Source organism: Pongo abelii, chromosome 20 (genome assembly GCF_028885655.2).
Source record: "Pongo abelii isolate AG06213 chromosome 20, NHGRI_mPonAbe1-v2.0_pri, whole genome shotgun sequence".
Taxonomy (NCBI): domain Eukaryota; kingdom Metazoa; phylum Chordata; class Mammalia; order Primates; family Hominidae; genus Pongo; species Pongo abelii.
Window position 1 is genome coordinate 19,325,171 of NC_072005.2, and position 25,831 is coordinate 19,351,001.

Below are 25,831 nucleotides of genomic sequence, written 5' to 3' on the forward strand. Positions count from 1 at the left end.
TGCTCCAGGCTCATTCTTTCTCTCCGGCCCCATCTTTGAAGCAGGTGTTTCTCCCAGAGCCAGTGCCCATGGGTCCATGTTCACTAGGAGAGTCAGCAGTGGAGGCTGGTGTAGCAGAATCCCAAGTGCACTTTGTACAGTGTCACTCACTGGCACTGATGCCTGCTCTGGGGCCTCTGCACCCTTTGCGTCACTTTGCAGTAATGCATTTTCATTTACTGGATGATTTTAAAGCATGGGAACTAACCAGGCACGGTGGCCATGCCTGGAATCCCAGCATTTTGGGAGGCTGAGGCCAGAGGGTCGCTTGAGTCCAGGAGTTCCAGACCAGCCTGGGCAACATAGTGAGTCCCTGTCTCTACAAAATATAAAATGAAAAATAAAAATTAGCCAACCCAGTCGGACGTGGTGGCTCACGCTTGTAATCCCAGCACTTTGGGAGGCCACGTCAGGAGGATCACATGAGGCCAGGAATTCAAAACCAGCCTGGCCAACATGGCAAAACCCTAGCTCTACTAAAAAAAAAAAAAAAAAAAAAAAAAAAAAAAAGCTGGGTTTGGTAGTAAACGTCTGTAATCCCAGGTACTTGAGAGGCTGAGGCACAAGAATCACTTGAACCTGGAAGGCGGAGGCTGCAGTGAACAGAGATCATGCCACTGCATTCCAGCCTGGGCTACAGAGGGAGATTCTCTCAACGCAAAAACAAAAACAAAAAAAACACCCTTAGCTGACCAAGTGGGAGGATCACTTGGGCTCAGGAATTTGAGGCTGCAGTGAGCTATGATTGTTCTACTGCACTTGAGCCTGGGTGGGAAAAAAAAAAAAAAGGCCGAGTGCGGTGGCTCATGCCTGTAATCCCAGCACTTTGGGAGGCTAAGGCAGGCAGATCACCTGAGGTCAGGAGTTCAAGACTAGCCTGGCTAACATGGTGAAACCCAATCTCTACTAAAAATAAAAAATTAGCTGGGTGTGGTAGTGGGTGCCTGTAGTCCCAGCTACCTGGGAGGCTGTGGCAAGAGAATTGCTTGAACCCAGGAGGCGGAGGTTGCAGTGAGCCGAGATTGTGCCACTGCACTCCAGCCTGGGTGACAGAGTGAGACTCCGTCTCAAAAAAATAAATAAATAAAAAATAAAGTATTTTGGTGGACAGAGACCCTCGGGTCCAAGCTGACACAAGCCCACTGCATGTTTGACCTGACAGTGGTATTGGCACCGAGCACCTCGGTGCCCACTGGATGTTTGGCCTGACAGTGGTGTTGGCACCAAGCACTGAGCACCTCGGCCACGCTGGCCCCACAACCCGCTGGTAGCTGTGTGACCTTGGCTGGCTGCTTAACTTCTCTGAGCCTGTTTGCTCCCTGGGCACCAGATTTGGAAAAAGAACAGACTGTTTGTGAGGATTACATTCCAGTGCCAACAAGAAAGACTTTTGTAAATGATTAAGCAGTACACACAGGACCGTGGCCGCGGAATGCAGTTGAGGGCATCCCTCCCCACGCAGGGAGCCAGAAACCGGGATAGGAAAAGGCTGGTGGAACACCCACCATCTCTCAGGATCTCGCCGTATCTTACCACCTCCCCTTACCCCCCCAGGACCGAGTCTCCTGCCATTCTGAGCAGGCCTGGTATGGGTAATGGTGTGAAGGAAGGCCCGGTGCGATTGCATGAGGATGCCGAGGCTGTCCTATCCTCGTCCGTCTCATCAAAGGCAAGTACCCCGGCCTCCTGGGATGGGTGTTCTCCTGGGGCCCCAGCCTCCCCATCCCCCCTCCCAGGCTCCCCGCCCTCTCCTCCTAGCCTCTGCGCCCCCTCCAAACAGGCTTAGGGTCCCTCTCCTGTGCTCCATGCACCCCATCACAAATCACCCTGCACCTAGGATGTGCATGTTGGTACCCCTGCCTACCTGGGCTGAGGGTGGAGTGGTGGAGCCTCTCTGTTCCCATGGCCCCAGATACTCCATCATGGGATGGAGGACGCCAACCACCCTCTATTCCACCGAAAGCCCCACTTGTGATGTGAATCCAGCCAGCCCAGCCACCTGGTAAGAGGCCAAAACCTAACCCAGCGCCAGTGTGGGGTGGGAAGCCAGAGGTATCAGACACGTCTTGGAGCCCCCTTTTTTCCCTCAGATTTTGGAACACTAAGGAATTAGCCAAGGCCAGGCATGGTGGCTCATGCCTATAATCCCAGCACTATGGGAGGCTGAGGTGGGAGAATCATACGAGACCAGGAGTTTGAGACCAGCCTGGGCAACATGGTGAAACCCCGTCTCTACTAAAAATACAAAAATTAGCCAGGCGTGGTGGCGCACACCTGTAATCCCAGCTACTTGGGAGGCTGAGGCAGTTGAATCGCTTGAACCTGGGAGGCAGAGGTTGCAGTGAGCCAAGATTGTGCCACTGCACCCCAGCCTGAGCTGGGGTGAAACCCTGTCTCAAAAAAAAAAAAGAGCCAAATGCAGAGAGCCAAAGGGGGTAGGCATGCTTGGTCTTTACTCTGCATTTCCAAGTTCACCTCTTAAGTCCACAATTCCACTGAAGAAAAGATATTCTCTCAAAGCAATTGGGTCAGCCCTGTTGTTCACCATAGAAACCAGAACCCCCACTGGCCCCTAAGTCCTCTCAGCTGAACCTGAAACACAGACCGACCCAGCCCCATGGAGAAATCATCGCACTCCCAGGGCCTGACTCAGGCCGACCGCACAGGCAGTTTTCAAAGTCCATGGGGTCAAAGGCTGAGGTGGCGTCATCTTCCAGGCCTCCCGACCTTTCCCCAGATTCCAGGTGACATCTCAGAGCAACAGGTGGGCGGGAGGACTCATTCACCAGGGTCACCACCAGGTGACTGAGGCACAGGGCAGGCATGTGCCTTGAAGTTTAGTGAAGGGGTCCCAACTGAGCTGGAAGAACACCTGGATATGGCTGTTGCTCTGCATGCCGGAGAGGAGGGGGTCTGCAACGTGGATCCCACCACGTGGACAAGCTTGAGGCAGCGGTGGCTGCTGAACCACACGCAGAAATGCGCCAGTGCTGGTCACTTGCCGGGCATCACACACACATGTCCATTCTCCTCTGTACTGGCAGGCCCTGACAACATTGCTCTTGGTCCGCCTGGCCAGCCCCAAGGTGGGAGGGACTCACTCTGCAAAGTCTCTTTTCTTTGGTTAAGAAGCTGAGCCTTGACTGGGCATGGTGGCTCACACCTGTAATCCCTGCACTCTGGGAGGCCCAGGTGTTAGGATTGCTTGAGGTCAGGAGTTCGAGACCAGCCTGGCCAACATGGTGAAACCCCGTCTCTACTAAAAATACAAAAATCGGCCAGGCATGGTGGCACGCACCTGTAATCTCAGCTCCCCATGAGGCTGAAGTGGAAGAATCGCTTGAACTCAGGAGGTGGAGGTTGCAGTGAGCTGAGATCACACCACTGCACTCCAGCCTAGGCGACAGAGTGAGACCCTGTCTCAGAAAAAAAAAAAATACTGAGCCTCTTCCCATGGTGTTTATGGCCAACATGCATCCCATCCAGAATTGCCCACTTTCTCTGTCAGCTGCCTGGCCGACAAATTCTTCTTTCGTAGGATCTCCCCACATGATGGATCTTGAAACTTCGACCCCTCAATGATGCCTGCTCCCAGCTCTTTGCATAATAAGGTGTTTGTGTTCATTAGAGAGGAGCTGGAAGTGTCAGCCAGAGGCAGCAGCCTCCACTGAGCATGTGAACTGGCCCCAACACACGTCCTCCAGGTGCCACTGGTGGCCACCTTGAGAGGTGCAGTTTATGGACGTGTGTTCCTGATATTAAGATTTAGCATTGGCCAGGCATGGTGACTCACACCAGAGATCCCAGCACTTTGGCAGGCCAAGACGGGAAGATTGCTTGAACCCAGGAGTTTGAGAACAGCCTGGGTAACATAGCAAGACTTTGTCTTTGCAAAAAAATAAAATTAGCTGGGTCTGGTGGTATACATCTGTGGTCTCAGCTACTGAGGAGGCTGAGGTGGGAGGATCACCTGAGCCCAAGAGGTCATGGCTGCAGTGAGCTATGATCATGCACTTGCACTCCAGTCTGGTGGCAGAGTGGGATCCTATCTCAAACAAGCAACACAGAGTTGGCTTTGTAATGTTAAGAGCCTCGGCTGGGCCTGCTGGCTCACGCCTGTAATCCCAACAATTTGGGAGGCCGAGACAGGCAGATCACCTGAGCCTCAGGGGTTCGAGACCAGCCTGGGCAACGTGGAGAAACCCCATCTCTGCTAAAAATACAAAAATTAGCCAGGCAGGGTGGCGCGCACCTGTAATCCCAGGTACTGGGAAGGCTGAGGCAGGACAACCACTTGAACCCGGGAGGCAGAGGTTGCAATGAGCCAAAATTGTGCCACCGCACTCCAGCCTGGTGGACAGAGCAAGACTCTGTCTCAAAAAACAAACAAAACGACAAACTGATAGGAGGTAACCACCGAATGGAGGAGGTGGAAGAACTCTGTCTCCAGCAGGGTGCAGGGAGGCACTGTCCATGGAATATTCCATTTGCACACAGAGGCCCATTCCAGAGGGGAGCAGCTGGTCCGACTGATTCAGAGAAGAAACTGGCCCGGAGCTGGTAAGGCCTTGGACTGCTGCTGGGACCACCACCAAGCGCCCGCATTTCTCAAAGCTCATGGAACCAGATGTCTGCAACCTGGCTGCATGTCCCAGAAAAGGCAGAGGTCCCCAAAGACAGTCTCCGAGAAGCTAGGAGAAGATCAAACCCCATGGCGAAGTTTGGCCTCAGAAACAAAATCACTGTGCAATCTGTCCCTTTGAGGAAGGGAGGGCTGGGCTGGTGGAGGGGACCCTGGGGGCATTGAGGAAAAGGAGGCTGTGTTCTGTGGAACCGGACTGGGGGTGCAAGGCTGCTGGGTAGCCCAGGACATGTGGGAGAGGGTCTGAGAGCTGGCACCTTGCCATTTCAAAGATAGGACTGGGAGACCAAAGAGGGCACCCTCTGCCTGAGCTCAGTCGGGGCAGAGCTGGGATTCAGGCCAGGTGTGTGGACAGACTCAGGCCCAGCCCTTTACCCCGAGCCACCCACTGAGTTGAGCAAACTCCAGAGGTGGGGGCAGCCATGCTCAGTCCGACTCCGGTTGCCTGTTACACCTGAGAAGTGCTCCCACCTCCCTTCCCCATCTCCAGCCTCCACCATATCCTGGGTTTCTGCAAGAGCTGCTTCTACCCTGGTCACATTTTTATTTTTATTTTTTATTTTTTCAGACACTGTCACCCTGTCTGGAGAACAGTGGTGCAATCATGGCTCACTGCAACCTTGGCATCCCGGGTTCAAGCGATTCTTCTGCCTCAGTTTTCTGAGTAACTAGGATTACAGGCACCCACCACCATGCCCGGCTAATTTTCGTATTTTTAGTAGAGATGGGGTTTCACCATGTTGGGCACGTTGGTCTCGAACTCCTGACCTCAGGTGATCTGCCCGCCTTGGCCTCTCAAAGTGCTGAGATTATAGGCATGAGCCACAGTGCCCGGCCCCACTCTGGTCATATTAAAAATGGCCCATTTCGGCCGGGCACGGTGTCTCATGCTTGTAATCCCAGCACTTCAGAAGGCCGAGGCAGGCAGATCACTTGAGGCCAGGAATTCGAGAGGAGTCTGGCCAACATGGTGAAACCCCATCTCTACTAAAAATACAAAAATTAGCCAGGCGTGGTGGTGCTTGCCTGTAATTCCAGCTACTCGGGAGGCTGAGGGAGGAGAATCACTTGAACCCGAGAGGCAAAGGTTGCAGTGAGCTGAGATCACACCACTGTGTTCCAGCCTCGGCGACAGAGTGAGACTGTACCTCAAAAAAAATAAAAATAAAAATAACCCATTTATTTGAGCAAAGACAGCCTCCTTGCCAGGATTTGTAGGGTCTAGCACCCACCTCTCTTTCCCATCTCCTTTCTCTTCTCTGGGCCCCCTCCCTTTCCCTGTGCCAGCAAATCTGCCCTCCTTGTGGTCCCCCAGGGTCCCCTGCTCCTTTTCACCCTAGCCTCTGAGTATTCATTCCTCCCCACTTAATACTACGACACACACCCCAAAGTGACCTGCACCTCATCCTTCAAGCTCAGCCTCTCACCCACTGACCCAGAGTTCTTGCAGAACCCTGGGCCACCTCCTCGTTGCACGTTCCCGATGGGTGGCTGTATTTGCATTCATCTGATGATTCTGTTGGCATCTGGCTCTGTGTGTGGACCAGTGGCACCACGGGGACAGGAAGGGTCTTGCACACACCCCCACCCTGCACTGTGGGGCTCCAGGCCCTTCAGGATGCCTGTGCCTGGTGGGACTTCGCAGATTCCTGGGAGTCACTGAACAACCTACCCATCCAGGTTACATTCAGACAGCAAAGCATTGCAGGCTGAGGCAGAAGAATGCTCTTCCCCACTTCTCAATGGGTCCCATGGCCGAGTCCACTGGGGAAATGGAATCAGAGCACCTCCCGTCCAGAACTTTCCAGAATGCTCTCTGCCACTTCTCAGTGAGAGTCCCGTGGCCGAGTCAGCGGGGAAAATGGAAACTCCAACCTGATGGGCAGGTGGTGCCTGTGGGATCCCACAGGGCTCAGACACACTGCTGTGCAGCGTGACCTTCCAGGGAAGGAGGGAGGGCTGTGGGGGAGCAGGGGACTTGGGCAGCTCCAGAGGACTCCAGAAAGCGATGGCTCTCAGGCTGGCATGGGAGCAGTCAACGCGGGTTGGCAGCCATCATCAATGTCACTGTCACCCCCTCAACTGGGCTGGATGAAGAGTCATAGATGCCTACCTCTGGAGTCCTGATCGGAAGTTGTGGGAAGGGACATGCTGGCACAGAGTCAGGGTCTGCTTGCCTGATACCCACTGCCAACCCCCGACCCCAACGGTCCCTGGTGCCTGTTTTCAGTCCCTGTGTACCTAAAATGCCATAGTGCCGTGGTCAGGTGCACACAGGCTGTGGAGGGAACTGAAGTTTGCACGTGGGCCAGTCCTATTGTGAGCCTGTCTCTGAGAATGTGAAACCTGCACACCTCACCTCCAACGTGGATGGTCCCTGTCATCCTAGGAGGTTTTCACTGTGTCCCCAGTAGGCTCTGTGGCCTGTGGACCCACCACAGATCACCCAGAACCAAGCAAGGCCAACACACTCAGGGTGGGGTACGTCCCTCGGCCCTGGCCCAGAGGGTGTAAGGAAGGCACTTCTGGGGCAAGGTCCTCTGCGGAGCAGACCCCCTACCCTCTGACCTCTGATCACATGTTCTGTTGCAGCGTGACCACAGGCAAGTGCTCAGCTCCCTGCTGTCCGGGGCCCTGGCTGGCGCCCTTGCCAAAACAGCGGTAGCCCCCCTGGACCGAACCAAAATCATCTTCCAAGGTAAGTGTTGGCCGTCCCCATGTGATAGAGAAGCTGCCAGGCGGTCACCTCCTCCTTCATGGCCCCCAAACCACGCTTCAAATTGGCTTTTATTTTTAGATTTATTTTAGAAATGAGGTTTTTGTTTTTGTTTTTGTTTGAGACGGAGTCTTGGTCTGTCACCCAGGCTGGAGTGCAGTGGCGCAATCTCGGCTCACCGCAAACTCTGCCTCCCGGGTTCACGCCATTCTCCTGCCTCAGCCTTCTGAGTAGCTGGGACTACAGGCATGCGCCACCACGCCCGGCTAATTTTTTTGTATTTTTAGTAGAGACAGGGTTTCACCATGTTAGACAGGATGGTCTCGATCTCCTGACCTCGTAATCCGCCCGCCTCAGCCTCCCAAAGTGCTGGGATTACAGGCTTAAGCCACTGCGCCCAGCCAGAAATGAGGTTTTTCTCTGTTGCCCAGGCTGGCCTCAAAGTCCTGGGCTCAAGTGATCCTCCTGCCTAAGCCTCCCAAGTAGCTGGGACTATGGGTGTGCTCCACTGCACTCAATTGGGTTTTTTTAATGCCTCTTTAAAATCCACTCAGAGGCCCTGGCGCAGTGGCTCTTGCCTGTAATCCCAGCACTTTGGGAGGCCAAGGCGGGGCAGATCACTTGAGGTCAGGAGTTTGAGAGCAGCCTGGCCAACATGGTGAAACCCCGCCTTTACTAAAAATACAAAAATTAGCTGGACATGGTGGCGGGCACCTGCAATCCCAGCTACTCTGGAGGCTGAGTCAGGAGAATCACTTGAACCCGGGAGGCGGAGGTTGCAGTGAGCCAAGATCACACCATTGCACTCGGTGACACTCTGTCTCAAAAATAAATAAATAAATAAATAAATAAATAATAAAATCCACTTCGAATCTGTACGAGTTTCCTGGGGCTGCTGTCAGAAAGCACCACAAACCAGGTGGCCTCAAACAACAGGAATTTCTTCTCTCACAGTCCCAGGGCCAGAAGTCTGAGGTGAAGGTGTGGGCAGGGCTGCGTTCCCTCCAGAGGCTCTAGGGGAGGATCCTTCCTTGCTTCTTCCGGCTTCTGGGGGCTCCTGGTTCTCCTTGGCTTGTGGCCACATGGCTCCAATTTCTGCCTCTGTCATCACGTGGCCTTCTCCTCTGTGTGTGTCTGTTTTCTCTCTCTTTTATTTATTTATTTTTGTTTGTTTGTTTTTGAGATAGAGTCTCGCTCTGTCACCCAGGCTGGAGTTCAGTGGTGTGATCTTGGCTCACTGCAACCTCCATCTCCTCAGTTCAAGCAATTCTCCTGCCTTAGCCTCCCGAGTAGCTGGGACTACAGGCACGCACCATCACGCCTGGCTAATTTTTTTGTATTTTTGGTAGAGACAGGTTTCGCCATATTGGCCCCACTGGTCTTGAATTCCCAGCCTCAAGTGATCCACCCGCCTCCCAAAGTGCTGGGATTACAGGCATGAGTCGCCACGCCCGGCCTGTTTTCTCTTCTTATAAGGACACCAATTCGCATTTAGGGCCCACCCTAACCCGGTATGACCTTACCTTAACTCTATTACATCTGCAAAGGCCCTGCTTTCAGATAAGGTCACCTTCTTGGGGACTAGGGGTTAGAACTCGGACATAGCTTTTCAGAGGACAGAAATTAAACCCTCAACAGAAAACCTCGCCCTCCCTCCCTAGGGTTAAACAGTCACAGGGTCCTCTGAAGAGGTGGCCTTTGCCCCCTTCAAACAGTTACCAGTTCCTGCCTAGGGCCCAGAAGCAAGATGGTTACGGCCCGGGCCTTCTGCCCCTCAGCTGTTTGGGAAGAATCTGCAGGCTTGAGCCAGGCCCTTCCCACCACCTTGAGCCGATCGCCTACCTTCTCTGTGTCCCAGTTTCCTCCTCCGTAAAGTGGAGGCATGGATATCCGCCTCCTCCTTGGCTGGCATGGGCATCCAGTGAGCTGGCAGGCCTTCGAAAGGGACAGCCCCGTTTATTTATTTATTTATTTATTTTTATTTTGAGACAGAGTCTCTCTCTGTCCCCCTGGCTGGAATGCAGTGGTGCGATCTCGGCTCACCGCAACCTCTACCTCCCGGATTTAAGCAATTCTCCTGCCTTAGCCTCCCAAGTAGCTGGGATTGCAGGAGTCTGCCACCATGCCTGGCTAATTTTTTTGTACTTTTTTTTAGTAGAGTCAGCGTTTCGCCATGTTGGCCAGGCTGGTCTCGAACTCCTGACCTCAGGTGATCCACCCACCTCAGCCTCCCAGAGTGCTGGGATTACAGGTTTGAGCCACTGCACCTGGCCAGGGCAGGCCCCTTTAAGTGCGCATGAGCAGGTGCAGGGTGTTGTGTTCTGCAGGGAACTGGGGTTCAACCCTGGAGGCAGCAGGCATGCATGCATGTTGCACACACAAGTGGTGGGTGGTGAGGGGTGAGGGAGGCGGGCGGCCAGACCACGTCAGACGCTCCTGGTGACCGTTTGTGGCCTGTTTTTCTGGGTCTCTCCTAAGAGTGCTCATGGCCCACCATGGCTTGGGTCCCCCATGCCCAAGGGCAGCAGAGAGCCAGAAAGGGAACCCGGCAGCCACAGGGGGTGGGAGAGGCAGGACAGCGGTGCCTGTGCTGGGGCCCTGGGAGGGGCATGTCCGGGAGAGAGGGCAGACCCCACATGTAGACCCCTGCAGGCCTTGTTCTGAGACAGCCAGGGCTTCTCAGCTGAGGCCCAAGTGCCTTGAGGCTGGGACACCTTCCCTGCAGGGGTTTGGGTGAATGGTAGTCTAGTCCAGGGACAGGGTGCTGAGTGTCAACCCATCTCAGACACGTTCTCCTCTCACTGGAGACCCTCACTATTCTGGGGGTTGGGTGTCAGCTCAGCTCCCATTCCTGGGACAAGATTAGTGGGGAAGAGGAGGGCGACTCTGCTAGGGGGTGCCGGGGGTGGGGCCACGCAGACGGGAGGTTGTCCTTTGCATCTCAGTGGCTTTTGTGCTTTTGTTTTTTCCAGTGTCTTCAAAAAGATTTTCTGCCAAGGTGAGCCACTATGTCACCGCCCCGGCCTGGGGACAGTCACCACTACCCTGATGGGCTGGCAGGAGTTAGGCAGGTGGTCTGAGGAGAGTCTCAGGGGTGGGGACAGGACTACCTGTCTTCCCATCCCCAGCTCTGCCTGGACACAGCCCAGCCTGGGAACTGACGGGACATCCCGAGTGTCCTTCCGGCAGTGGGGTGGGGAGACTCAACAGCTCTAAAACAACCTTTTCATGTTTGATTTATTGTTAAACAGAGAGCAGGTGCTACCTTCTTAATAAAGAAAAAGATGAACTGTACAAGCTAGAATGCCAAACACCAACAGACATGCCCTTGGGCAGGGCTCCGAGCTGCTTTGCAGCCTGGTTCGCTTTGCAGTCCGGTTCGCTTTGCAGTCCGGTTGGCTTTGCAGTCCCCAAGAGAACCCGGTGGGGTGGGAGGCCCAGAAAACAAAGGGAGGAGGGACGGGGCTGGGGTTGATAATGTCAGTCTGGACAAATCGGGGTGGGGCCCTCACATGGGGGTGGAGTTTTGTACTGTGCATGGAGTTGGGGTCACCCCGGCCCCGCCTCCGCACTTTCGGCGCTCTGCTGGTCACAGAGGCGCGCAGGGAGGGCAGGCAGAGGCAGAGGGATGTTGACCTCACCGCTTATCTCCAGGAGGCCTTCCGGGTCCTCTACTACACCTACCTCAACGAGGGCTTTCTCAGCTTGTGGCGCGGGAATTCGGCCACCATGGTGCGCGTGGTGCCCTACGCCGCCATCCAGTTCAGCGCACACGAGGAGTACAAGCGCATCCTGGGCAGCTACTATGGCTTCCGCGGAGAGTGAGGCCCCTCCCCGCCCCGCCCCGCCCCGCCCTGCCCCGCCCTAGAATCACCCCGCCCTGCCCCGCCCTAGAATCACCCCGCCCACACCCGCCCCTCTCTCTTTCTTCTGCACACCCCGCCCCCTGCCCTCCCTATGCCCCGCCCCCTCCGCGTTTTCCTCTTGGTGCCTTGCCCCTAGCCCTGCCTTCCCTCTTCCCACAACGAAACACCGGGAGACTCCTCACCCAGGCCCTCCTGAGGCGCCCCCTGATTCTGTCACATGCCCTATTCTGTCTTCAGAGCTCCTCTCCTTTGCCCGTTTGTCTCCAGACGTTTCTCCACCCCCACACATAAATCCCAGAGGGGCAGGCTGCTATGCCCCCAGGGCCGTAGGGAAAATACGCATCATTAATTTATGCCAGCAGTGGGGGAGCGAAGGCAGTCATGTAAACCTCAAAATGAGGCCCACTCCAGAGACCCCATCAGCTTGGCCACGAGGAAGCCAAACCCGCCTCGTGTTCCTCGGTCCCCACCCCTGTCCCCGCCCCAAGAGACGTGCGGGTGCTCCAGGCTGGGCATCTGTGCATCTGCAGCCCCCTCACTGCCGTCTCGCCTTCTCCTCCTGCCCTGTTCAGAGCCCTCCCCCCTTGGCCTCGCCTCTTCGCCGGCGCACTGGCTGGAACGACAGCCGCTTCACTGACCTACCCCCTGGACCTGGTCAGAGCGCGGATGGCCGTAACCCCGAAGGAAATGTGAGTCCTTACATCGTGATGAGCATCAGCCCCGGGGGCTCTGTGTCTCGGGGGCTCCCAGGTCGGAATCCCTCTCTCTATCGGGCCCCTGGGGTTTGCATCTGGGCCTCTGTGTCCACAGGGCAGGCCTGATGTGTCATTCTGCAGCTGTTCCAGAAAGGCAGCAATTTGTTCTCTTAGCCTGGGGGTCACTTTCTGCTTAGATCAAACCAAGAGTCTTCATTTTGAACTGGGCACAGATGCATTAAAAATATGTAAGAATATGGCCTGGCGCGGTGGCTCACGCCTGTAATCCCAACACTTTGGGAGGCCAAGGCAGGAGGATAGCTTGAGCCCAGGAGTTTGAGACCAGCCTGGGCAACATAGCAAGACCCCATCTCTACAAAAACTGAAATATTAGCCCGATGTGGTGGCATACGCCTGTGGTCCCAGTTGCTCCAGAGGCTGAGGGAGGAGGATTGCTTGAGTCTGGCAGCTTGAGGCTGCAGTGAGCCATGATCACGCCACTGCACTCCAGCTGGGCCACAGAGTGAGACCCTGTCTCTAACAAACAAAAAAAAAAAAGACAAAAAAAGTGTAAGAATAGAGGCCAGGCATGGTGGCTCACGCCTGTAATTCCAGCACTTTGAGAGGCTGAGGTGGGTGGATCACCTGAGGTCAGGAGTTCAAGACCAGCCTGGTCAACATGGCAAAACTCTATTTCTACTAAAAACACAAAAATTAGCCAGGTCTGCTGGCATATATCTGTAATCCCAGCTACTTGGGAGGCTGAAGCAGAAGAATCACTCTTGAACCCAGGAGGCAGTGGTTGCAGTGAGCCGAGACTGTGACACTACACTCCAGCCTGGGCAACAGAGGGAGACTGTCTCAAAACAAAAACAAAGAAACAAAAAAAAAACAAGGGCTGAGCACTTGTTTCCCGTGGCGAAGGTGGAGTCTGGGCTTACGCATGCATTTCCCCTCTAATAACAAAGCTTGGGTGATGGGGTTATATGTCTTGAAGAAGGAAAACATCAACATCCAGACACACCCAGGCCCAGCCGGCTGTGGGAGGAGGCGAGAGCCGCTGTGGCTCCTGCCTGTGCCTGGGAGGCCTGAGTCCCACCTGCTGGGCTGCTCTGTCCTGGCAGGTACAGCAACATCTTTCATGTCTTCATCCGCATCTCGAGAGAAGAGGGGCTGAAGACTCTCTACCATGGATTTATGCCCACCGTGCTGGGGGTCATTCCGTATGCTGGCCTGAGCTTCTTCACCTATGAGACGCTCAAGAGCTTGCACAGAGGTAAGGAGAGCTGGAAGCATGGGGAGGGGACGTTCAGGAAGCATTCCCTGGGGACCGCAGCTCCACCTGGGTCACATAGACCTGGAGACCAGGCGGAGTGGGGTACAACCCCTGGGTGGGGCAGGCTGTAGACCCACATCCAAATCGGGAGAAAACACACTGTGTCCAGCCACCACTGAGGAACCTGGACTCACTGCCTTAAATGCCTATGTGAGAGGAACTCTGGCCGGTGCCACGGCTTGTGCCTGTAATCCCAGCGCTTTGGGAGGCCGAGGTGGGCGGATCACTTGAGGTCAGGAGTTCCAGACCAGCCTGGGCAACATGGCGAAACCCGGTCTCTACCAAAGATACAAAAAAATTAGGCATGGTGGCACACACCTGTGGTCCCAGCTACTGGAGAGGCTGAGGTGGGAGGATCACCCAAGCCTGGGAGGTCAAGGCTGCAGTGAGCTGTGATCTCACCACTGCACACCAGCCTGGGTGTCAAAGTGAGACCCTGTCTCAAGAAAAAAAAAAGTGACTCTGGGAAGCCCAGTGTGTCACCCAGAGCATTGACAGCCACCTCACCTCTTCACAAGCACACACGCAAAGCATATGGGTAAAACCCAGATGGAAGAGAAGTACTCTTGCTTGTTTTGGTAGTTGGGAGAAAATCAAAAAGTACAAAGAATGATATAATACTCATACCTGCCACCGCATGTGAACAGGCATTAACATTTTGCTACATTTGCTCCCAGATATTTTGTTTTTTTTCTTTTTTGTAGAGATGGGGTCTCCCTCTGTTGCCCAAGTTGGTCTCAAACTCCTGGGCTCAAGCGATCCTCCTGCCTTGGCCTCCCAAAATGCTGGGATTAAAGGTGTGAGCCACTACGCTCAGCCCACTCCCAGACATTTTTTGTCAAAGAAATGTTAGCGGTAATGTTGAGGGCCCAAGTCTCTCTCCTGAGGCCTCTTATTAGAAGTGAGGGTTGCACCCCTCAAGACTGCTTTGAAAATACTTCTGTATGTATTTATCTGTGGCATGAACAAAACCATGTTACCTTTCACAGGTATAAAAAATGCTCCGAGTGGAGTCAGCTCACCTGGGAGTGCAGCTCCCAGCTCAGCTGGTTTGGGGTGCATCCACCAGCATCTGTGCTCTGTTCCGCCTTTTTAGTGGCTGCACAGTGGGCCTTACCTTCTTGGGGTGCCCTTTGGCTGTTGCCAGGTTTTCTGTGATCAGCCGACATCCAGGAGCTCGTCTCCTTGTGTGACTGTAAAACCCCATTTTCGGTGTTTCTCTCTGGAGTGCTTCCCAGCCCCTTGTCCCCACGTTCTTACCCCACGTGATGCCATCAAAACCCTTGTTTTTGCCCACCTGGTGAGCAGATCACAGTGTCTCCTGTCTGGCTGTTTTTCTGAGACGGAGTCTCACTCTGTCACCCAGGCTGGAGTGCAGTGGAACGATCTCAGCTCACTGCAACCTCCACTTCCCGGGTTCAAGCCATTCCCCTGCCTCAGCCTCCTGAGTGGCTGGAATTACAGACGCCCACCACCACACCTGGCTAATTTTTGTGTGTTTTTGGTAGAGACAGGGTTTCTCCATGTTGGCCAGGCTGGTCTCCAATTCCTGGGCTCAAGTGATCTGCCTGCTTTGGCCTCCCAAAGTGCTGAGATTACAGGCGTGAGTCACTGCACCCAGCCTTGGCTGTTTTAAATTCCTAGTTCTAAATGTACTATTACAAATGTTTAAAGAACCCCTACTGACCTGTCGCTGCTCCTTCCTCCTCCACGCCCACACACCCCGTTTAGACCCGCAAGACAGAGCGGGGTGAAGTTCATGGCCACTTATGTCCACTCTGTGCAACAGCTCGCAGGGGCTCCCCAGGGAGGGCGCAGGTCGGGGACCAGGCACGGGAGCACCTAGAATGTTCCTTTACTAGACGTGGAGTAGAGCTGATTAGATGTGAGCTGTGGCTCTAGGAGTTGGTTCTATGATTCTCTGTGTGTTTCTGCCTTTTAAGAAATTTTATTTCTCGGCCGGGCTCAGTGGCTCATGCCTGTAATCCCAGCACTTTGGGAGGCCGAGGCAGGCAGATCACCTGAGGTCAGGAGTTTGAGACCAGCCTGACCAACATGGAGAAACCCCGTCTCTACTAAAAATACAACATTAGCCAGGTGTGGTGGTGCATGCCTGTATTCCCAGCCACTCGGGAGGCTGAGACAGGAGAATTGCTTGAACCTGGGAGGCGGAGGGTGCAGTGAGCCGAGATTGGGCCACTGCACTCCAGCCTGGGCAACGAGTGAAACTCCATCTCAAAAAAAAAAAAAAAAGAAATTTTATTTCTCGAGTTTGAGTGAAAGGAACGACCCGGAGGTGAGGCAGTGGGGCGTGTGGGTGCGCATAAGTGCGAACACACGTGGAGGTGCAAGTGCATGTGTGTATGTGCACGCAGGTTGCTTCTAGGGGTGCAAAGGCGCGCGCACGGGTGCGGGGTGCGCGCCCGCTCGCGGCGCCCTCACGGCCCTCCCGCCCCTCGCCCTGCAGAGTACAGCGGCCGCCGGCAGCCCTACCCCTTCGAGCGCATGATATTCGGCGCCTGCGCTGGCCTCATCGGGCAGTCCGCCTCGTACCCGCTGGATGTGGTGCGGCGGCGCATGCAGACGGCCGGCGTCACGGGCTACCCGCGCGCCTCCATCGCCTGCACGCTGCGCACCATCGTGCGGGAGGAGGGCGCCGTGCGCGGCCTCTACAAAGGCTTGAGCATGAACTGGGTCAAGGGTCCCATCGCTGTGGGCATCAGCTTCACCACCTTTGACCTCATGCAGATCCTGCTGCGGCACCTGCAGAGCTAGGGGACCCTGAGCTGCTCTCAGGACGGTGGACCGGTGACCCCTTTGTATTCTGGGCCCATGGAATGGGGAGGTGCGCTTGATTCCACTTCAGGAGCCACATGGGGTGCTCAGCAGGTGGGCCTGAGGGGCCTGGGCTCAGAGTCCACGTCCAAACGCAAAGCTGGCAGCCCTGGAAGTGCAGTGTTGGGGCGTTGGTGTGGGGGGGGTCCCGCAGCTCCCCTCTTCCTTCCTCTGCAGAGGCTGGCGCTGTCTGCCGGAGGTGTTGCCCAAAAAGGCCCTAGTGGGGCGTGGTCAGCTCCACCTCCTGATCCTGTGTGTCCTCCTCCGACATGCTGCTGATTCTAGTGACCCCTGTCCCCACCAGCCTCAGAGCCAGACCGCGCCTGGCCCTTCTTGTTCTGACTCCACGTGCCTGCCCGGCCTCCAGGGTGTGGGGGCGCCTTTCCTGCAGGCGGACCCTGCCCAGGAGGGGGCCAGCCTCGTGCTCAGCTTTGGCCACAAATGCAGCCCCTAGCCCACCCCACCCTGCCGGCCCTGCCTTCTCCAGTATTTCTCACGTGGCCACGACTCCTCAGTCACTAAGGTCTCCTGCTGGGAACAGTGTCCCCCAGAGCCTCATGTCTATCCTAGACCCTGCAAGCAGCTGGGTCCCCAAGAGCGCATCTCCCCCTAGAGTTGCCTGCCCATGCCCACCTGCTTTGTAACCTTCCCAGGAGACTCATGCTTGCTCTGCGCAGCAGGGCTGGAGGCCCAGGCCATGACTCGGAACTGCCTCAGGTTTGGGTCAGACCTGCAGCCTGGGGCATCTGCTGAAATGTGAGCACCCAAGCCACCTCCTTTGGCCCAGAAGCTCCTGCCCCCCAGGCCTAGCGTCTCAGTGCCCCAACCCTCTGCCCAGCTGTGGTATCCAGCGGGTCCCTGGGTCCCCACTTGAGCAGGCACTTGGCTGGGATATGGAGCAATTTAAAGCCCACAGGGGTTGTTCAGTTTCTATGAAATGGAGCGTGGGGTGTCTGGTAGCCTCAATCCCCCGAAGTGGGAGCCTCATGACAGAGTATAGCTTGGGGGTGGGAGGTGAGGAAGAGCTGAGGTACCCAGGGGAACCCCCAGCTAACTGGTCTCTCAGAGGAGTCCCCCAGGGCCCGCCAGATATCACAGGGACTCAGAAACACCCATTTCCTAATGACGTGGTGAGTTTCTTGATTTCTTTTTTTTTTTTTGGTTTTGGTTTTCAACTTGGCTGACCCCGGGTCTATGATCTATTCACATCAAACCCCTGACTGGTCTGCCTGGTGCCAGGGTGAGCTTGACCATGAGTGTTGCTTTCCACGGCTGGCTCAGCACACACTGTGTGAAGGGATCTGAGCTTGTTCATCTCCAGTCATGACTTCATTTCCCTTCCTTCCATCTTCCTCCTGTTCTTGCCTTGGACCTGCGGGTGTGCAGACCGCTCTCTCTGCCATCCTTGCATGTGGCCGCCAGCCATCCCTGATCTTGTCCCCAGAGGCCCAGGCAGCCTGTGATGGCTGTGAGGGGCTGTCCCACTGCGTAGGTATCCCTTACCCAGCACCCAGACTTGGCAGGAGACACAGGGCAACCCTCACAGGGAGATGGGAGGGCACCCAACTCCCACAAGCATGCAACAGCAGTAAGAATTGGGGGTCTGCCCCAGGTGGGTGAGACCAGATGAGTGGTTTTGGGGCCACAGGCTAGGCAGGAAAGACAAGGGGTAGGTGGGAGGGTCCCCCAGGCCCTGCTGACCCCAGTGTGTCTCCCCGGAGATGGCTCCCAGCTGAGTGGGACCCGGCAGGAGTTGGGGGCAGTGCTGTCCCCCACCCCTGCACACAGCCAAGCTCTCAAGGCTCTGCGGTCACTCGCCTCCCTGCTGGTCGCTGGTCCTGGTCTGGAGTTATATTTTCATGCCATGAAGACACTGTTTATATCTAATGTTTATATATTTTAAAGATTTGTGCCAAGAGAGTATATTTAATAAAAACTTAAATGACTTCTTCTCCTGCTCCTGGCTCTTCTTTGGCTCTGACCCCCCCCATCTTCCCCCATGAACCCCCAAACAGGGTTGAAGTGCTTTTGACACATTTGTGATAAAAGTTCTGAATAAAAGTCTTGAATAAAGTTTTTAAATGCAATTGTTGTTTGAATTAATACATACCACAATTTTCCAGAAAACACCAGCTGTCCACAAGGATTTACAGTGAAAAGTAGGTGAACAGTTCCCTCTGCAGGGGGCCTCCTGTGACCATTTTCTCCTGTCTCCTCCCACAGAGATTCTGTGCATACACTCATCCCTTTCAGGATATATGTGGCCACCCAGAAAGGCAGGAGGGGCCGTCTCTGTGCAGCCAGCATAGCCCAAAGTCTCATGGGCTTGAACATGGCCTTCCTTCCCAAGAGCCCTGCACTCTGGGGCTGGCTGAGGCTTCAGGCCTGAACTTCAGTCACCGTCTGCAGGGGCAGCCACCAGAGGGTCTCCAATGGCAATCCTGGCTCACTTCGCCTGCAGCCCATTGGCCGGAGCAACTTGCAGGGCCCACCCACCACCAGGCCAGAAGTGGGAGCCTCTGCATGCCCGGGAGAGAAGGGGCGGCTGGGCCAGCACAGGCCTGGTGCTCTTGTTGGGGTGGGAGCAGGAACAAGTTCCACTGCACTGACCCCCCCACTGCTCTCCAGTCTGCTCACGTGCAGCAGGATTTCTTTTGAGTTGGTCTCCGTTGTGCACATTGTTTAGCAGCTGTGCGGTTTTCTCCTAGAGGATCCCCATGGTGAAATTTACCAGGGTGGGTGCGGTGGCTCACGCCTGTAATCCCAGCACTTTGGGAGACTGAGGCAGGTAGATTGCTTGAGCCCAGGAGTTTGAGACCAGCCTAGGCAACATAGTGAGACCCCCCCCATCTCTACAAAAAAAAAAAAAACAGAAAAATTAGGCCGGACGCAGTTGCTCACACCTTTAATCCCATCACTTTGGGAGGCAAGGGCAGGTGGATCACTTGAGGTCAGGAGTTCGAGACCAGCCTGGCCAACATGCTGAAACCCCCATCTCTATTAAAAGTACAAAAATCCTAGCTACTCAGGAGGCTGAGGCAGGAGAATTGCTTGAACCTGGGAGGCAGAGGTTGCAGTGAGCCACTGCACTCCAGCCTGAGTGACTGAGCAAGTCTCCGTCTCAAAAAAAAAATTTTTTTTTTAATTAGCCAGTCTTGGAGGTGCATGCCTGTAGTCCCAGCTACTCAGAAATTCACGCATCCCTTATGTTACCAAACCAGGCTTGTTCTGCCCATCAGTATGCCAACAGAGATGACAGGTTTTGCAGCAAAGAGTTTATTCACGAGGCAGCCGAGTGAGAAGACAGGAGAACAGATCTCAAATCCGCCTCCCTGAAGATGGGGTTTTAGGGATATTTAAGGGATAGAGGAGCAAGGTGGTCAGAGACATGGGGAAAAGTGGGGCAGTCGGGGAACTGTGCATGCGTAGTCAAGCTTCATGGCTTTTCCATAGGATGTGTGTTCACAAAATGACATTGTTATCATGATCTGAGGGTGGAGTGTTTGGCCCTCTAATGTCAAAGGTCACCACCTAAATACACACAGGCCAAGGTGAAGGTTCGGCTCTCAGCCCATTTGGATTGGACAAGAACTGATCCTGTTCCTGAAGAACAACTTAAGCAACCATTACCGTGGTGGCCCATACATAGAGACGTTATCTATAAGGAAACTAGTGGGAGTTTTTTTGTTTGTTTGTTTGTTTTTGAGATGGAGTGTTGCTCTTTTTGCCCAGGCTGGAGTGCAATGGCATGATCTCGGCTCAATGCAACCTCCGCCTCCCGGGTTCAAGTGATTCTCCTGCCTCAGCCTCCTAAGTAGCTGGGACTACAAACGCCCGCCACCACACCCGGCTAATTTTTTGTATTTTTAGTAGAGACGGGGTTTAACCATGTTGGCCAGGCTGGTCTCAAACTCCTGACCTCAGGTGATTCACCCGCCTCAGCCTCCCAAAGTGCTGGGATTACAGGCTTGAGCCACCGTGCCCAGCCTATTTTTCTTTCTTTCTTTTCTGTTTTTTTTTTTTTTTGAGACAGGGTCTCACTCTATTGCCCAGGCTGGAGTGCAGTGACACTACCATGGCTCACTGTAGCCTCCAACTCCGGGGCTCAAGCAATCCTCCCACCTCAGCCCCCCTAGGAGCTGGGACTACAGGTACATGCCACCACGCCTGGCTACTTTTTGTATTTTTTTGTAGAGATGGGGTCTCACCATATTTCTCAGGCTGGTCTCTAACTCCTGGCTCAAGTGAGTAACTCCTGCCTGCCTTGGCCTCCCAAAGTGCTGGGATGACAGGCGTGAGCCACCACACCTGGCCTGGGAGTTTAGCTATATATTGTTTAGCTGAGTGACTTTTAACAATATGGGGTTTATAATCAACTAAAATCACATGAGGTAAGTTAAGATTGGTAGGTCTCATCAGGTGAGCCCTCAGTTCCCCTTATGGATGGGCAATTAGGTTGTTAGGTATTGCCATGACAATGTGATAGCAATTTGGTGGTGGCTGCTGAACTCATCTGCACCCCGCCTCTGACATCCAGCCCAGATTTCTGATCAAAGTTCCACGTTTCACACCAGCCCCTGAACCTTGGTCAACCCCTCCCTCTCCCACCCACCACTGTGGCATCTTCTAACAGTATAGAGGTGAGACCGTGGACCTGTCTAGACTAGTGACAGTGAAGAACAGTTTGCTAGCTGTGTCCAATAAGAGCTTCAGGAGACTCTCGTCCTCTTTTTTTTGAGACAGAGTCTTGCTCTGTTGCCCAGGCTGGAGTGCAGTGGCACGATCTCGGCTCACTGCAAGCTCCACCTCCCAGGTTCAAGTGATTCTCCTGCCTCAGCCTCACAAGTAGCTGGGATTACAGGTGCCCGCCACCACGCCCAGCTAATTTTTATATTTTTAGTAGAGACAGGGTTTCACCATGTTGGCCAGGCTGGTCTTGAACTCCTGACCTCAGGTGATCTGAACGCTTCGGCCTCCCAAAGTGCTGGGATTACAGACGTGAGCCACCACACCCGGCCACCAAATGCTTTTTGCTATAAGCAATTCTGCGCAGCCTAGGAGTGTCCTGAAGAAACACAACGCGGTACCCCAGGTGCAACCGGCGGCCAATGACTGAAGGTAGGTGTGTAAGTAGCTTAACCCATGCCCGGGTGTGGGATCATCCTGAGATAATTGCTCTACACTGCCCACCTAAGGCCCCCAGCAGGATTGAACCTGGGTTGCCCAGTGTCACCTGCTCATTGGTGCCCCCTGCAGGGCATCTTCCCTCCTTGTCTCAGCTCTCACCCGCCATGGGGGCTGCCTGGGGACACCTCCCAGGTAAACCACTAGCTCTGAGTCCTTTTGGGGTCATCTTTGGGGGGAACCTATCCAAAAAGGAATAGGAATGCCAGGTATTCCTGCAAATAGATCATATAGATTTACACCACATACTGTCACCCATATTTGATCTTCCATAATCTGACAAGTAAAAAATGGTATCTCAGCCAGGTGCGGTGGCTCATGCCTTTAATCTCAGCACTTTGGGAGGCCAAGGCAGGCAGATCACTTGAGGTCAAGAGTTCGAGACCAGCCTGGCCAATATGGTGAAACCCCGTTTGTACTAAAAATACAAAAATTAGCCGAGAATAGTGCTGGGTGCCTGTAATCCCAGCTACTCGACAGGGTGAGACAGGAGAATCTCTTGAACCCGGGAGGCGGAGGTTGCAGTGAGCCGAGATCGCATCACTGCACTCCAGCCTGGGTGACAGAGCAAGACTGTGTCTCAGGCCGGGCGCGGTGGCTCACGCTTGTAATCCCAGCACTTTGGGAGGCCGAGGCGGGCAGAGCACGAAGTCAGGAGATCAAGACCACAGTGAAACCCCGTCTCTACTAAAAATACAAAAAATTAGCCGGGCGTGGTGGCGTGCGCCTGTAGTCACAGCTACTCGGGAGGCTGAGGCAGGAGAATGGGGTGAACCTGGGAGGCGGAGCTTGCAGTGAGCCGAGATCGCGCCACTGCACTCCAGCCTGGGCGACAGAGCAAGACTCTCTCTCAAAAAACAAACAAACAAACAAAACGAAACAAAAAGACTCCGTCTCAAAAAAAAAAAAAAGGTATCTTACCTTGTTGGTTGGCTGGTTAGTTGTTTTTTGTTTGTTTTGTTTTGTTTTGTTTTTGAGACGGAGTTTCGCTCTTGTTGCCCAGGCTGGAGTGCAATGGTGCAGTCTCGGCTCACTGCAATCTCCGCCTCCTGGGTTCAAGTAATTCTCCTGCCTCAGCCTCTCAAGTAGGTGGGATCACAGGGCATGAACCACTATTCCTGGCTAATTTTGTATTTTTAGTAGAGACGGATTTCTCCATTTTGGTCAGGCTGGTCTCGAACTCTTGACCTCAGGTGATCCACCCACCTCAGCCTCCCAAAGTGCTGGGATTACAGGTGTGAGCCACCGCGCCTGGCCTAGTTGACTGTTTTTTTTCCTCCAGTCTAGCTTAGAGCTCTTTCAAGAATAGCTCATTTGCAGGCTGGGTGCAGTGGTTCACACCTGTTATCCCAGCACTTTGGGAGGCCGAGGCAGTTGGATCACTTGAGCTCACGAGTTCAAGACCAGCCTGTGCAGCACAGTGATACCTTGTCTCTACAAAAAATACCAGGCATGGTGGCACGTGCCTGTAATCCCCACTACTCAGTAGGCTGAGGTGAGAGGAAGGCTTGAGTCTGGGAGGTGGAGGTTGCACTGAGTCGAGATGGCACCACTGCATCCCAGCATGGGTGATAGAACCAGACCTTGTCGCAAAACAACAACAACAACAACAACAACAACAAAAAACCAGTTAATTTATGGCCAGGCATGGTGGCTCACACCTGTAATCCCAGTTCTTTGGAAAGCTGAGGCAGGAGGATCACTTGAGATCTGGAGTTTGTCTCTACAAATAATTTTTTTTGGTGGGACAGGGTTCTCACTGTGTCACCCAGGCTAGGGTACAGTGGCACAATCACAGCTCACTACAGCCTCAACCTCCCAGGGTCAAGTGATTCTCCCACCTCAGCCTCCCGAGTAGCTGCGACTACAGGCGTGGGCCACTATGCCTGGCTAATTTTTTATATTTTATAGAGACGGGGTTTCGCTATGTTGCCCAGGCTGATGCTGAACTCCTGGGCTCAAGAGATCTGCCCACCTCGACTTCTCAAACTGCTGGGATTACAGGCGTGAGCCACTGCACCTGGCCCTCTACAAATAATTTAAAAAATTATTTTAATATTTTAAAAGTTGAATGTTGTATTTTGTTTTTTCTATGAGTTTTATTTCCCCTTTTTGTTTCAGCTTGTCTGGAAATGGTACATTCCATTTCTTCACCCATAAGGCTTCACAACATCAGCACTACTGACATTTGGCGCTGATAATCCTCTGGGGTGAGGCCATCCTGGGCACCACACGGTGTTAAGCAGCATCTCTGGCCTCCACTCTTCAGACACCAAGAGCAACACCTCTACCCCTTGTGGTGACAACTAGAAAATGTCTCCAGACATCAACATGTGTTCCTTTGGAGCAGAACCATCCCCTCCTGTGAGAGGCACGGATGTGGTGGTTACAATGGATACATCAACAAAAATTTAAATGTTTGGCTGGGTGCAGTGGCTCACGCCTGTAATCCCAGCACTTTGGGAGGCCGAGGCAGGTGAATCACTTGAAGCCAGGAGATCGAGACCAGCCTGGTCAACATGGTGAAACCCATCTCTATTAAAAATACACACACTGTCAGGCGCAGTGGCTCACGCCTGTAATCCCAGCACTTTGGGAGGCCAAGGAGGGTGGATCACGAGGTCAGGAGATCGAGACCATCCTGGCTAACATGATGAAACCCCGTCTCTACTAAAAATACAAAAAATTAGCTGGGCCTGGTGGCGGGCGCCTGTAGTCCCAGCTACTTGGGAGGCTGAGGCAGAAGAATGGCGTGAACCCGGGAGGCGGAGCTTGCAGTGGGCTGAGATTGTGCCACTGCACTCCAGCCTGGGCAACAGAGCGAGACTCTGTCTCAAAAAATAATAATAATAAAAAAATTAAAAAAAATACGCACACACAAAAATTAAAATATTTATCTTCCCTCTGAGCCACACACAAAGACCTCAACCACCCTCCTCTATCTTTCCTATTTTTATTCATTTATTTATTTATTTTGAGACGGAGTCTCACTCTGTCACCCAGGCTGGAGTGCAATGGTGCGATCTCGGCTCACTGCAACCTCTGCCTCTGGGGTTCAAGCGATTCTCCTGCCTCAGCCTCCTGAGTAGCTGGGATTACAGGCCCCTGCCACTGCACCTGGTTAATTTTTGTATTTTTAGTAGGGATGGGGTTTCACCACGTTGGCCAGGTTGGTCTCAAACTCTTGACATCGTGATCCACTGTCTCGGCCTCCCAAAGTGCTGGGATTACAGATATGAGCTACCATACCCACCCTGACGAAATTTTTAAAAAAGAAAAATCTTAAACCGTTCTAAGTCAGGGAACTGTGTGTATACATCTTACTTATACAAAAAGGTTACATATGCACCTTACATTGTTTTGTTTTTGTTTTGAGACAGAGTCTCACTCTGTCACCCAAACTGGAGTGCAATGGCATGATCTCGGCTCACTGCAACCTCCACCTCCCGGGTTCAAGCGATTCTCCCGTCTCAGTCTCCCGAGAGGCTGGGATTACAAGTGTGCGCCACCACGCCTGGCTAATTTTTTTTGTATTTTAGTAGAGACAGGGTTTCACCATGTCGGCCAGGCTGGTCTTGAACTCCTCACCTCAGGTGACTGGCCCGCCTCGGCCTCCCAAAGTGTTGGGTTACAGGTGTGAGCCACGGTGCCCAGCCTGCACCATACATTATAACACACATGGGCACACACCCTGGCGTCACAGCTACAAGACAATTTCAGAGTCCACGATGGCCCCACATCCCTTCCCTGGGTCACCAAGGCCTCAATATGCCCCTCCCTGTGTGTGACCTCTATACAAAGTCACCTGCATACCTGTGGCAGACGCTGGCATCACTGTGGGCTCCCCGCCCTCCCACTTCCTCAAACTGGTTTTCCTCTGAGATTTCCCTGCCCGTCTAACCTCCTGGCACTCCTTCATGGTGTATTTCTCACCTGCCCGTCCATCCCAGGCCACCTGCCCTCTCAGCTGGGACTCCACCTTCCCCCGATTTCTGGTCTCTTCCATCCGCTTTTGGACTTTTCCTAGGACACTTGCATTTCTTCTCTTTTTCCTCCTTTTTTTTTTTTTTGAGACAGAGTTTCACTCTGTCAACCAGGCTGGAGTGTGACGCGATCTCGGCTCACTGCAGCCTCCACCTCTCAGGTTCAAGCGACTCTTCCGGCTCATCCTTCTCAGTAGCTGGAACTATAGGCATGCGCCACCATGCCTAATTTTTGTTATTTTAGTAAAGACTGGGTTTCACCATGCGTTGACCAGGCTGGTCTGAAACTGCTGGCCTCAAGTGATCTGCCCGCCTTGGCCTCCCAAAGTGCTGAGATTTGGGATTACCGACGTGAGCCGCCGTGCCTGGCCTCCTCCTCGCTTTCCTTTCTCCTCCCAGACCTTTGCTCCCCTCTCAGTCCTGCTCCTCTCTCCCTCCCGCGCAGCCCCCACCCTGCACCCGGGCAGGTGCCACAGGGACGTGCAAGGCAGCTACCACCCTGCACACGCCCGAGTCCCAAACCACACAGACCCTG

At 53.9% G+C, this 25,831-nt stretch overlaps 2 protein-coding genes across 3 annotated transcripts in view; both read left to right on the top strand.

The window, feature by feature from the left end:
• The window catches only part of ARMC6 (armadillo repeat containing 6), a 62,791-nt gene extending 61,180 nt beyond the window's left edge, over positions 1–1,611 (top strand). Inside the window, exon 10 of the mRNA XM_063719107.1 lies at positions 1,594–1,611. The gene's annotated coding sequence lies outside the window, so the exon portion shown is untranslated. The remainder of the gene's footprint in view (positions 1–1,593) is intronic.
• SLC25A42 (solute carrier family 25 member 42) lies at positions 1,600–18,081 on the top strand. 2 transcript variants are annotated; one of them, XM_024238243.3, is made up of 7 exons: positions 1,600–1,708; positions 7,274–7,379; positions 10,370–10,395; positions 11,052–11,218; positions 11,836–11,952; positions 13,083–13,234; positions 15,762–18,081. In XM_024238243.3, exons 1-7 carry the CDS (start codon positions 1,628–1,630, stop codon positions 16,067–16,069), a joined length of 957 nt encoding a protein of 318 aa, XP_024094011.1. In that variant the 5' UTR covers positions 1,600–1,627; the 3' UTR covers positions 16,070–18,081. The 2 variants fall into 2 exon arrangements, with proteins under 2 accessions (XP_024094011.1, XP_063575451.1); XM_063719381.1 differs by lacking the exon at positions 1,600–1,708 and having other exon boundaries at positions 7,272–7,379; positions 10,370–11,218.
• The last annotated feature ends 7,750 nt before the right edge of the window (positions 18,082–25,831 follow it).

What these genes read in the sequence shown, in the direction of transcription:
- SLC25A42 (XM_063719381.1), top strand. Translation starts at nt 10,701, where the DNA reads ATGCCAAACACCAACAGACATGCCCTTGGGCAGGGCTCCGAGCTGCTT. An exon ending in GCCGTAACCCCGAAGGAAAT is followed by an intron (nt 11,953 to 13,082) that starts GTGAGTCCTTAC and finishes CTGTCCTGGCAG; the next exon opens with GTACAGCAACATCTTTCATG. An exon ending in GCTCAAGAGCTTGCACAGAG is followed by an intron (nt 13,235 to 15,761) that starts GTAAGGAGAGCT and finishes CTCGCCCTGCAG; the next exon opens with AGTACAGCGGCCGCCGGCAG.